This window comes from Eleutherodactylus coqui, chromosome 11 (genome assembly GCF_035609145.1).
Source record: "Eleutherodactylus coqui strain aEleCoq1 chromosome 11, aEleCoq1.hap1, whole genome shotgun sequence".
Classification (NCBI taxonomy): domain Eukaryota; kingdom Metazoa; phylum Chordata; class Amphibia; order Anura; family Eleutherodactylidae; genus Eleutherodactylus; species Eleutherodactylus coqui.
The window spans coordinates 21,213,879-21,227,186 of record NC_089847.1 but is presented as its reverse complement, the minus strand read 5'-3'; the positions used below and the strand labels follow the sequence as shown (position 1 = coordinate 21,227,186).

Below are 13,308 nucleotides of genomic sequence, written 5' to 3'. Positions count from 1 at the left end.
GCCATCAGAGGGGACCTGTTTGATTTTCTACACAAGAACTTTCCTCTTGATACCCCCACAATACAATTTATTATGGCAGAAGTGATCTGTGGCACTCAGTTCCTACACAAGAAAAACATCATACACCGGGACCTGAAGCCAGCAAACATCCTTCTGACTGTAGACGGCCATATCAAAATAACGGACTTTGGCTTTGCTGTAATGGGTGTGTATGAGAGGATCAAAGAAAGCCTTAAAGGTACACCAGGATATTTTTCCCCAGAAATGATCATGGGCAAAGAACATGGACGAGGGGCAGATTATTTTGCCATAGGTGTGATTCTGTATAACCTGTTCACAAAAAAGGAGGCTTTTCCTGGAGATAATCCCATGGACATTATGTTGTTCACCATCGAGTTTAATCCACTCTACCCAGAGTATCTGACTCCTGTCAAAGTGGCCATCTTAGAAGAGCTGCTGTGTAAAGATCAGGACTATCGCCTAGGAGTAAGAGGAGACATCAAGAAGCATCAATTTTTTTCTGGCATCAATTGGGAAGATGTGGAAGCCAGAAGAATGGAACCACCAGCAATCATGACAGCAGCTTCTGTTGACGTGAATACGGATCAAACTCTGGACTACATGGAAATGCCAAACAGTATAAGACCTGAAGACCAGAAAATATTCACAGCATTCAGCTTTGTATGTCCAGATTGGTCACAACAATATCATCCCGTCAACAATGAAGCCATTCATTAATGAAGAAAGCTGAGTGGTCAACAAGCAAAGCTGGTGGACGACCCACTCAGCTTCCATCATATCTTCATGATCTCTTCATAACATTAAACCACACTTTTTCTATATACCGGACCAGACGACCCTATAGAATATCCACCACTTAACATCCACGTAGATTCGAGCTCCGACAACCCAGGGAATCATTCTGATTGCCATATTTGGGGTCAGGGAGGAATTTTTTCCCCTAATATGAGGGCAAACCAACAATCCTCAGGGGGTTTTCGCCTCCCTCTGGGTTAACATAGTAAGTAATTACAGGTTGAAATCAAAAATTTATTTTTTTTATTTATTTTTTAAAAGACTTCTTTCAACCTTACTTGCTTGCTATGTATTACAGGTTGAAATCAAAAATTTATTTTTTTTATTTATTTTTTAAAAGACTTCTTTCAACCTTACTTGCTTGCTATGTATTACAGGTTGAAATCAAAAATTTATTTTTTTTATTTATTTTTTAAAAGACTTCTTTCAACCTTACTTGCTTGCTATGTAAGCATCTGGAAATCTCATCTACAAAGTGGTGATGACAACGGAAGGAAGCTGCTAAGAAGGAAAAAAGCAGCTCCTTCACCCATTGGACTTGACAAACAGAAGGCCCAAAGGATGAATGTGGCGTGTTGTAGGAATCCTGGAAAGTGTCACCTATGTGTGATCTGCACCTGGATTTCCAAAAACACCACAAGAGTAAGCCAAGGCCTGAAGAGCAGAATCAATATAATCTGCTCCTTTCTGTTCACTGTATGATAAAAACATCTTTCATGCATTAATAAATGTATAAAAACATCTATACAAAATATCTATATTTTCATTATTCCCACATATAGTACATTATGTTTGGTTGGATTGGTACCAGGGAGAGTTAGAATATAAAGGAAAGAGAGGCAGCGGGTTAAAAAAAAAAAAACAATGGCAGAATTAATGTGTTTTCTCTCTCTGCTTTCAAAGGAAAAGAAAATAATAAAAGTTTTACAATACATTATATGCACCCAAAAATGGTACAAATAAAAATTTCAGTTTGCCACACAAAAAACAAGCCCTCATATGGCCATGATGACGGAAAAATAAAAAAGTTGTGGCTTTTGAAAAGTGAAGTTGGAAAATCCCCCCAAAATGGTTGAATCCTCGTGGCCAAAATAGGCCGTGTCCTGAAGGGGCTGTCCAGAATTAGAAAGACATAGCTGCTTTCTTCCAAAAGCAATGTCACAACTCACAAAGTCCCATTCACTGTAATGGAGCTTAACTGCAATACCAGGCAATATCCATGGTCAGCTGTGGCGTTGTTTCCGGAACAGAGCAGCCATGTTTTTCTGGACAACTTTTTTAAACAATTACCTAACCTTTGAGAAGAAATCTCTATGGGCTTAATCACACAGCGCAGCCAAATTTTGTCAATTGTTTAGACAGGGTGATACGATTGTCAGTGTGAATACACCCTAGAATGAGAACTTCAAGTAAAGCAAATGCGCGAATGTAAATTACAACTCACCTCAACTGCCAGGGTCACATTATCCTTCTCATTAATTCTATCTTCATATGCCAGTAACAATGGAGACAAATATTTCATATCCAGCTGCAAAAAATACATGAGTTACTAAAAGCTAATTGATGGATTAAAACGCGCCAAATCTTACTTTTCGTGTCAGCCACCTGCTAAAATATGGAGTTAAAGGGAACCTGTCATCACTTATAAGCAGCATAGAAAGTCCAGCTGAGGTACAGGTGCAGGCAGCGGGCGCATGCACACTCTTCTTTATTGGTGTGCGCACGCACTGACCGCAGAGTTCGATGCGCAGACCGAGTGCCAGTTTCCAGGGTTGACAGCGAGGGAACCGAGAGCCGGGTAAATACAAAAAGCACATTCCTGGACCTCCGCCCTGACCTGCAAGCCAATAAACTTAGTTTATGGTGCTTATAATTGATGACACGTTCCCTTTAGTACAAGCCTCTGGTCCTGGGACAAAATACCTCTTGTTGTCGTTCTCCGCCAATTCCACATCTCGCTTTCAGTTAATCTTCTCACTACCTAATGCACACTGTATGCTACTCTCTGATTGGCCAGTACCAATCACATAAGCAGCACTGACCAGTCAGACAGCAGGTGTAGTGAATCGGTAGGCCAATGCCGGCAATCTCCTGCTTCTAAGTCTCCTGCTTTGTTTACAGGTTGCTATAGAGACCATCGGCTTGTCAGAAGCAAGCCGACTGTCTCTGTGGCAGGGAGAGCTGGTGCTTGGGTGTCAGAGGACAAGCAGGCACCAGCTCTTACAGCAGAGATCAGAGAAAACCTCTGATCTCTGCTGTGTTAACCCTTTACATGCTGCAGTCTATGTGACTGCAGCATGTAAAGGGCTGTCACTGCAGCATGTAAAGGGCTGTCCCCATCAGACCCCCGGAAAGTGATCAGGGGGTCCTGATGGGTCCCTGTGGAAGTCCCCTAAAGGGACAAAAATTTAAAAAAAAGTTAAAAAAAAAAACAAAAGTGAAAAAATTATAAAAAAAATAAAAATAAAAACACTTGTCTCCCTTTACTTTGTAAAAAATGTAAAATAAAATCACACATGTGGTATCCCTGCGTCGTAATGACCCAGAGAAGGAAGTTGGTACATTATTTAACCCCTTAATGACATGGCCCCTTTTTTCTTTTTTCCCCATTTCTTTTTTCCTCCCCGAAACATAAAAACTGTATAAACTTGCTATCGCCAGAATGGTGCTGACTCAGAGAATAATGATATCACATTATTTATTCTGCATGTTGAACGCCGTACAAATGAAATCCAAAAAAGGAATGGCAGAATTTATTTTTTTCCCCCAATCTCCCTACAAATGTTTTTACAAAAGTTATGCAATACATTATATATACCCAAAAATGATGCCATCAAAAAGTACAACTTGTCCTGCAAAAAACAAGCCCTCATATGGCTGTGTCAATGGAAAAATGAAAAAGTTATGGCTCTTGGAACTCGACTGCAAAATTAGTTGAAATTCAATGATTAGACCATTTAAAAAACCTGCCCTGGTGGGTACGACAGGGTCGTAGGAAACCCGCCACTCAAGGGGTTAAGGGTGCATTCACATGTAGCTGATGCGGTGCAGATTTCACCCTTTCAACACGGATTCATTTGTAAGATTGAAATCTGCTGCAGATCTGCATAAAATTTTGCACCAAACCAGCTACATGTGAACGCATCCTAACTCAAGACAATCTACCTCATCAAGGCCGCAAACACCCCACTACATGACAAACATTACAGAACCCACATCCCTGTACTACTGGCAGAGCCTCCAAATCAGACACTTTCTTCTTTCTTTGCCCCCCGCCAAAGCAATGACTCCCTTCGAACAACTCTGCAGTGGGTCTGGTCCGTCTCGTCACACCTGCTCATGCATATATAACATACTAACTACGCATGTAGAGACTCTACCCCCTCCATATATCCTCACATGGGAAAGAGATCTGTCGCTATCGTTTACACCAGAACATTAGCTAAAATCTACTCCTTTACACATAAATCCTCCATCTCTACTAAGATTCAGGAAACTGGATTCAAAATTCTCTGACAGTGGTACAGGGTGCCCTCTCATCTATATAAAATGATACCATCTGCTTCTCTGCTTTGTTGGAGATGCGGAACAGATCAGGGAACTATACTTCATATATTCTGGGAGTGCCCGGTGTTGTCGGGTTTCTGGTCAGAGGTATGGCACATTATCTCAAAATTTACGGACTTTGCTCTTCCAAAATCACTCACATTCTTCCTCCTGCACCTTAGTGACATCCCCCCATACTTCTATAGGAGCTCTGTGGTCAGACATCTGGTTAATGCAGCTAGGGCATGCATTCCGAAGCTATGGCGACAAGCTTCCCCTCCCTCTATCTCGATCTGGTTTCACGTGATCCACAAGACGATGGAGATGGAAGAACTTACAGCATCTATCAAAGACTTGCTGGATAAGTTTTCCAAAAACATGGCACTACTGGATTGAGATCCTAAATTCTCTGGGATATAGAAATCAAATTGGTCAAAGTTCCCCCGACCCAATTTTCAGGTTCCTTGTATCGGTTACCTGGACCTGGTGCTCCCATACCCCTCTCCCCAAAAACTCTATTGTTTTCTTTTCACACTACCTTTGCGGCTCCCACTCTTCCTCCTCCCTCCATGGTATAGTCCTTAAGCAGTGAAATATTCTAAAGCGCGGTCTTAAAAAATAACTAGTAATTATCCTCCTGTGCTACCATTGTGATGTCATCAACTGCCTTATGGAAGAAACCAGAACATCATGTTGTTGCATGCTGAATATTTGGACATGTTGGAGAACGTTCCTTAAGATGGTTGATGACATCACAATGGCCGTCGTGACATCAGAATGGCAGGTAGCGGAATATTCTTTTGCACATCTAATAACCATTGCATTCACTTGCTGCAGCCAGCAGATTGCAAGTGGGAGAAACAATCTGCGCATTTCTATATCTTCTACATATTTGCCTTTGTGATACAATAAAGGCAAAAAAGAAGAGAAATTGTTAGCAGTAAGAAGCAGATAAGATCGAGGAGATACCTAAAACAAAAAAGAATTGTGAAGATGACGGCCAGCAAAAGCCAAGTGAAGCTTAGAAACAAAAAAATGAACGGTTCTAAGCACGCCTGCGAAATATAGAGGAGGAAAAGGAGGACAATTTGGAAGAAAACCAAATCCAGGCTGATGACCAGGAGACAGAACTGATGCCAGACAGCGTTGTGGGACAAAAAGTACAAGCAGAATATCATCATCTTCATGACCTGATCCGCAGCCTAGAAGATCTGTGCGTCCAAGTACCCTGCTAGTCAGCAGGAAATACTGGCAGCGTATGATCGCATTCACGACCTGATCCAGAGTACATCCAGTACTATGGTGGTCAGCATGAAGAACGACATAACGGAGAAGAAGAGCTGGAGAGTAAAGGAGGAGATAATGAAGATGTAAACCTCAAGTAGTCCTGTTTCGGTGTATGCAAGCTAGCATAAAAGTCTGGGTGGGATTCCCCTATTTCAGTGGGTGTGGATGTTTAAGCTAAATCCTGTTTCGGTGTATGTATGCATTACATAGCATTACATCCTGCTGCGATCGGACAGGCATTCTATCAAGCCACCCCGCGGGCGATCGGATGAATGGCGTAGTAGCGCATAAAGGACAAACAGACACACACGCATACAGACATACATTCAATTTTATATATATATAGATCAATGCTCGTGCCAAATTTCACGTTTCTATGACACTGGAAAGTGAGAAAAATACATTCCGTACGTAAAATTTTGACGCTAATTCTTTTGCGCATAGAATTGAATAATTGAGTTGGCACCTGTTAGTTTTTCCTATTTATGACATATTCAATGCCCATGCCAAATTTTAAGTTTCTATGTGAGAAAATTAGATTCCGTGCGTAAAATTTGGACGCTAATTCTTTTGCGCATAGAATTGAATAATCGAGTTGGGACCCATTAGCTTTTCCTATTTATGACATAATCAATGCCAGTGCCAAATTTCGAGTTTCTATGACATCAGAAAGTGAAAGAATTAGATTCCGTACGTAAAATTTGGATGCTAATTCTTTTGCGCATAGAATTGAATAATCAAGTTGGGACCCGTTAACTTTTCCTATTTATGACATATTCAATGCCCGCGCCAAGTTTTAAGTTTCTATGACATTGGGAAGTGAGAGATTTAGATTATGTACGTTAAATTTTGACGCCAATTCTTTTGCGCTAGAATTGAATAATCGAGTTGGGACCATATTACTTTTCCTATTTTGGAGATAATCTATCCTCTTGCCAAAATTCATGTTTCTACGACATCGGGAAGTTGGAGAACTTTTGGCGAGTCAGTCAGTGAGTGAGTCAGTCCGGGAGTCAGTGAGTGAGTCAGTGAGGGCTTTCAGCTTTATATATATATATAGATAGATATAGATATATACATATATTCACATACATGTACATGGTGGGCAAGTTGGAGCATGTTCCTCAAGACAGATGATGACATCACAATTGCAGATGACATCACAATTGCAGATGACATCACAATAGTAGTCCATTAGGTGACATCACAATGAAAGTTGATGACATCACAATGGCACAAGGCTTCTTATACCAGTGCACGGGTTAGAATCCTTGCATTCACTTGCTGCAGCTAGCAGAGAATAAGTGAGAGCGACTATCCTTTTGGATTTCTATATTTTCTATATTTTTGCCTTTGTGATATAATGAAGGCAAAAAAGAAGACAAACCATTTACAGGAAGAAGCTGATAAGATCGAGCACATTCCTGAAGAGAAGAACGGTGGCCGTAAAGGCCAGAATGAGCCAATTAAAGCTAAGAAACCAAAAAAGAACTGGTTTTTAGCACGCCTACAAAAAACCTGGGCAAGGATTACTGGGTGTATGAGGAGCTGCTGCACTTGCATCCAAGTAGAGAGAAGTGCCGAAGAACTCCCAGGACCCAGTGGAATAACAATGGAGGAAGTCCCAAGTCCCAGCGGGATAAATATGGAGAAGAAACTTCCAGGATCCAGAGATATAAACATGGAAGAACTCCCAAATCCTGTCGGGATCAATATGGAGGAGGAACTTCCAGGATCCAGAGACATAAACATGGAGGAACTCTTAGATCCCAGCAGGATCAATATGGAAGAGGAACTCCCTGGGCCCAGTGGGATCAACATAGAGTACAGCAAAGGTAGGATATCATGTACCTTCTCATATAATACAAGGTTATGCTTTTAGTTACAGACCCCCATTATAACTGCCAATCACAAATTAATGGATATCTTTGGCGAGTTCTGTATATTCAAAAAACAAATAGTTGCCAGGGGTAATTTTGTACAGCTAGGGCCCCACAGTGGTAACAATCCTTGTTGTGGAATTTAGTTTTTATATATATTTTTTTAAGGATAAATTTGAATATTTTGTTAAGAAATAGAGCTGTGGTTTGGGGCTTGTCCGGATATACATCATTATTTTAATATCTTAGTAACATTGCATATACATGGACTTATACCAAAGTGGGTGATGTAGAGTGGGTACAATACAGCTTATTTATGTAGTATTATATGGCAACCATTCAGATACATGGCTGCCCAGGAATATTTGGATCCATCAGGGCATGAGATGCTTTTACAAGGGAACCACGCTTGATGCCCTAATATAAGATATGAATAGGAGTTGTTTTCTAAAAGCATCCCCTTGAAATATAAGTACTTGGGTGAGGTGGTCTTCTCTCAAGTTCTCAAAACATGTATTCCATCATTCATTAGTTATATCATCTTTATCATTCATAATATATAAAATAGGTTTCAGGTTTTAACATTTGACATCTTATCCTATTTCTGTAGATATATTCTTTATAGCTAAAGCGTCCACTGAAGTAAAGGAAGAACATGTGGAGGAAGATCAAAACATCAAGACTGCTGACAACAAGGAGGCAGAAGTGGTGGAGACAGACAGTTTGGTGGAAAAGGAAATAGAAGCAGAATACCGCCTTCTTGACCTGATCCACAGCCAGGAAGATCTGCACATCCAATACTATACTAGTCAGCAGGAAATACTGGCAGAGTATGATCATATTCAGGGCCAGATTCAGATCACAGAAGATCTGCACATTCAGGACTACGATGCAGATGATGAAGAACAGGATGGAGAAGAAGAACTGGAGTGTAAAGTAGAAGATGATGTAAAAGTAAAAATCCAGGAATATGGAGAGGATGGACTGGAGAAGGCAGACAGCACCAAAGAAAGCCAAAGAGCTTCTGGTGAAATGCCAGGGCCTAGTCACATCAGCAATACAGGTAGGAGATCGGGAAGTAACTGGGAATGTTCATGGGAACTTTTTATAAGCTTTTCAGATCATATGGTCTACAACCATAGAAACACATATGTCTGTGCAAGAGCTCCAAATACAAGATGGTATTTATGTCTTTAGAGTTTTAAACGTTAGTGAATATAATGTAGGTAGTATGTTTCATGATCTGACTACGTATGAATATGTGTTGCTGTGCGATAGTAATGAAGACTCATAATCATTTCACATATTAACACGTGTGCATTTGTTTCCTACAAACAGACAACGAATCATCTAAAAGCAAGAAAAACGACAAAAAGGGGGAAGAGAAAGAAGAGTGTAGATCTCAGCAGAGGTCAAGCAGTAAGAGCAGTTCTCTAGACCATGAGGCACTAGAGGAGCTCTACAAATCAATCAGAGCCTCTCAGAGTGGCAGTAGTGCCAACTGTTCTGATTCCTCCTCACTAGATTATGAAGCACTAGAAGAGCTCTACAAACCAATCATAGCCTCTCAGAGCGGCGGCAGAGACGACAGATCTGATTCCTCCTCGCTAGACGATGAGGCACTAGAGGAGATCTACAAATCAATCAGAGCCTCTCAGAGTGGCGGTAGTGCCGACAGATCTGATTCCTCCTCGCTAGACGATGAGGCACTAGAGGAGCTCTACAAATTAATTAGAGCCTCTCAGAGTGGCAGTAGTGCCGACAGATCTGATTCCTCCTCGCTAGACGATGAGGCACTAGAGGAGCTCTACAAATTAATTAGAGCCTCTGAGAGCGGCAGTAGCCATGATGAGGAACTCTACACAAGCGACATCTGCTTAGAGAAACTCGAGCAACCTGACAAAGAAAGATCTGACACAGTACCCCTAACATTACAGTCTTTTACATTCCATCAGAAACTGGGAGAAGGAGGCTTTGGAGAAGTCTTGTTGGCAAGTGATATCATCCGCAAAGAATGTGTTGCCCTTAAAGTGTCAAACAAATGTTTGTTCACGGAGCATGGGCACAGTTTTGTAGAGAGAGATATCTTAGAACTATCCCACGAGAGCCCGTTCCTGATTCATGGCCTGGCCGCCTTCCACACAGAAAAATGTGTCTACTATGTATTGGAATTGGCCATCAGAGGGGACCTGTTTGATTTTCTACACAAGAACTTTCCTCTTGATACCCCCACAATACAATTTATTATGGCAGAAGTGATCTGTGGCACTCAGTTCCTACACAAGAAAAACATCATACACCGGGACCTGAAGCCAGCAAACATCCTTCTGACTGTAGACGGCCATATCAAAATAACGGACTTTGGCTTTGCTGTAATGGGTGTGTATGAGAGGATCAAAGAAAGCCTTAAAGGTACACCAGGATATTTTTCCCCAGAAATGATCATGGGCAAAGAACATGGACGAGGGGCAGATTATTTTGCCATAGGTGTGATTCTGTATAACCTGTTCACAAAAAAGGAGGCTTTTCCTGGAGATAATCCCATGGACATTATGTTGTTCACCATCGAGTTTAATCCACTCTACCCAGAGTATCTGACTCCTGTCAAAGTGGCCATCTTAGAAGAGCTGCTGTGTAAAGATCAGGACTATCGCCTAGGAGTAAGAGGAGACATCAAGAAGCATCAATTTTTTTCTGGCATCAATTGGGAAGATGTGGAAGCCAGAAGAATGGAACCACCAGCAATCATGACAGCAGCTTCTGTTGACGTGAATACGGATCAAACTCTGGACTACATGGAAATGCCAAACAGTATAAGACCTGAAGACCAGAAAATATTCACAGCATTCAGCTTTGTATGTCCAGATTGGTCACAACAATATCATCCCGTCAACAATGAAGCCATTCATTAATGAAGAAAGCTGAGTGGTCAACAAGCAAAGCTGGTGGACGACCCACTCAGCTTCCATCATATCTTCATGATCTCTTCATAACATTAAACCACACTTTTTCTATATACCGGACCAGACGACCCTATAGAATATCCACCACTTAACATCCACGTAGATTCGAGCTCCGACAACCCAGGGAATCATTCTGATTGCCATATTTGGGGTCAGGGAGGAATTTTTTCCCCTAATATGAGGGCAAACCAACAATCCTCAGGGGGTTTTCGCCTCCCTCTGGGTTAACATAGTAAGTAATTACAGGTTGAAATCAAAAATTTATTTTTTTTATTTATTTTTTAAAAGACTTCTTTCAACCTTACTTGCTTGCTATGTATTACAGGTTGAAATCAAAAATTTATTTTTTTTATTTATTTTTTAAAAGACTTCTTTCAACCTTACTTGCTTGCTATGTATTACAGGTTGAAATCAAAAATTTATTTTTTTTATTTATTTTTTAAAAGACTTCTTTCAACCTTACTTGCTTGCTATGTAAGCATCTGGAAATCTCATCTACAAAGTGGTGATGACAACGGAAGGAAGCTGCTAAGAAGGAAAAAAGCAGCTCCTTCACCCATTGGACTTGACAAACAGAAGGCCCAAAGGATGAATGTGGCGTGTTGTAGGAATCCTGGAAAGTGTCACCTATGTGTGATCTGCACCTGGATTTCCAAAAACACCACAAGAGTAAGCCAAGGCCTGAAGAGCAGAATCAATATAATCTGCTCCTTTCTGTTCACTGTATGATAAAAACATCTTTCATGCATTAATAAATGTATAAAAACATCTATACAAAATATCTATATTTTCATTATTCCCACATATAGTACATTATGTTTGGTTGGATTGGTACCAGGGAGAGTTAGAATATAAAGGAAAGAGAGGCAGCGGGTTAAAAAAAAAAAAACAATGGCAGAATTAATGTGTTTTCTCTCTCTGCTTTCAAAGGAAAAGAAAATAATAAAAGTTTTACAATACATTATATGCACCCAAAAATGGTACAAATAAAAATTTCAGTTTGCCACACAAAAAACAAGCCCTCATATGGCCATGATGACGGAAAAATAAAAAAGTTGTGGCTTTTGAAAAGTGAAGTTGGAAAATCCCCCCAAAATGGTTGAATCCTCGTGGCCAAAATAGGCCGTGTCCTGAAGGGGCTGTCCAGAATTAGAAAGACATAGCTGCTTTCTTCCAAAAGCAATGTCACAACTCACAAAGTCCCATTCACTGTAATGGAGCTTAACTGCAATACCAGGCAATATCCATGGTCAGCTGTGGCGTTGTTTCCGGAACAGAGCAGCCATGTTTTTCTGGACAACTTTTTTAAACAATTACCTAACCTTTGAGAAGAAATCTCTATGGGCTTAATCACACAGCGCAGCCAAATTTTGTCAATTGTTTAGACAGGGTGATACGATTGTCAGTGTGAATACACCCTAGAATGAGAACTTCAAGTAAAGCAAATGCGCGAATGTAAATTACAACTCACCTCAACTGCCAGGGTCACATTATCCTTCTCATTAATTCTATCTTCATATGCCAGTAACAATGGAGACAAATATTTCATATCCAGCTGCAAAAAATACATGAGTTACTAAAAGCTAATTGATGGATTAAAACGCGCCAAATCTTACTTTTCGTGTCAGCCACCTGCTAAAATATGGAGTTAAAGGGAACCTGTCATCACTTATAAGCAGCATAGAAAGTCCAGCTGAGGTACAGGTGCAGGCAGCGGGCGCATGCACACTCTTCTTTATTGGTGTGCGCACGCACTGACCGCAGAGTTCGATGCGCAGACCGAGTGCCAGTTTCCAGGGTTGACAGCGAGGGAACCGAGAGCCGGGTAAATACAAAAAGCACATTCCTGGACCTCCGCCCTGACCTGCAAGCCAATAAACTTAGTTTATGGTGCTTATAATTGATGACACGTTCCCTTTAGTACAAGCCTCTGGTCCTGGGACAAAATACCTCTTGTTGTCGTTCTCCGCCAATTCCACATCTCGCTTTCAGTTAATCTTCTCACTACCTAATGCACACTGTATGCTACTCTCTGATTGGCCAGTACCAATCACATAAGCAGCACTGACCAGTCAGACAGCAGGTGTAGTGAATCGGTAGGCCAATGCCGGCAATCTCCTGCTTCTAAGTCTCCTGCTTTGTTTACAGGTTGCTATAGAGACCATCGGCTTGTCAGAAGCAAGCCGACTGTCTCTGTGGCAGGGAGAGCTGGTGCTTGGGTGTCAGAGGACAAGCAGGCACCAGCTCTTACAGCAGAGATCAGAGAAAACCTCTGATCTCTGCTGTGTTAACCCTTTACATGCTGCAGTCTATGTGACTGCAGCATGTAAAGGGCTGTCACTGCAGCATGTAAAGGGCTGTCCCCATCAGACCCCCGGAAAGTGATCAGGGGGTCCTGATGGGTCCCTGTGGAAGTCCCCTAAAGGGACAAAAATTTAAAAAAAAGTTAAAAAAAAAAACAAAAGTGAAAAAATTATAAAAAAAATAAAAATAAAAACACTTGTCTCCCTTTACTTTGTAAAAAATGTAAAATAAAATCACACATGTGGTATCCCTGCGTCGTAATGACCCAGAGAAGGAAGTTGGTACATTATTTAACCCCTTAATGACATGGCCCCTTTTTTCTTTTTTCCCCATTTCTTTTTTCCTCCCCGAAACATAAAAACTGTATAAACTTGCTATCGCCAGAATGGTGCTGACTCAGAGAATAATGATATCACATTATTTATTCTGCATGTTGAACGCCGTACAAATGAAATCCAAAAAAGGAATGGCAGAATTTATTTTTTTCCCCCAATCTCCCTACAAATGTTTTT

The 13,308-nt window shown here is 40.9% G+C and overlaps 1 protein-coding gene across 2 annotated transcripts in view; it reads right to left on the bottom strand.

Annotated features, from left to right (window-relative positions):
• Window positions 1–13,308, bottom strand: part of LOC136582827 (uncharacterized) — a 219,436-nt gene that overhangs the window by 177,430 nt on the left and 28,698 nt on the right. For both annotated transcript variants that reach the window (XM_066584087.1, XM_066584088.1), the window contains 2 exons: window positions 11,964–12,047; window positions 2,261–2,344 (listed from right to left, as the gene is read on the bottom strand). In XM_066584087.1, coding sequence (XP_066440184.1) covers window positions 2,261–2,344; window positions 11,964–12,047 — 168 coding nt within the window. The remainder of the gene's footprint in view (window positions 1–2,260; window positions 2,345–11,963; window positions 12,048–13,308) is intronic.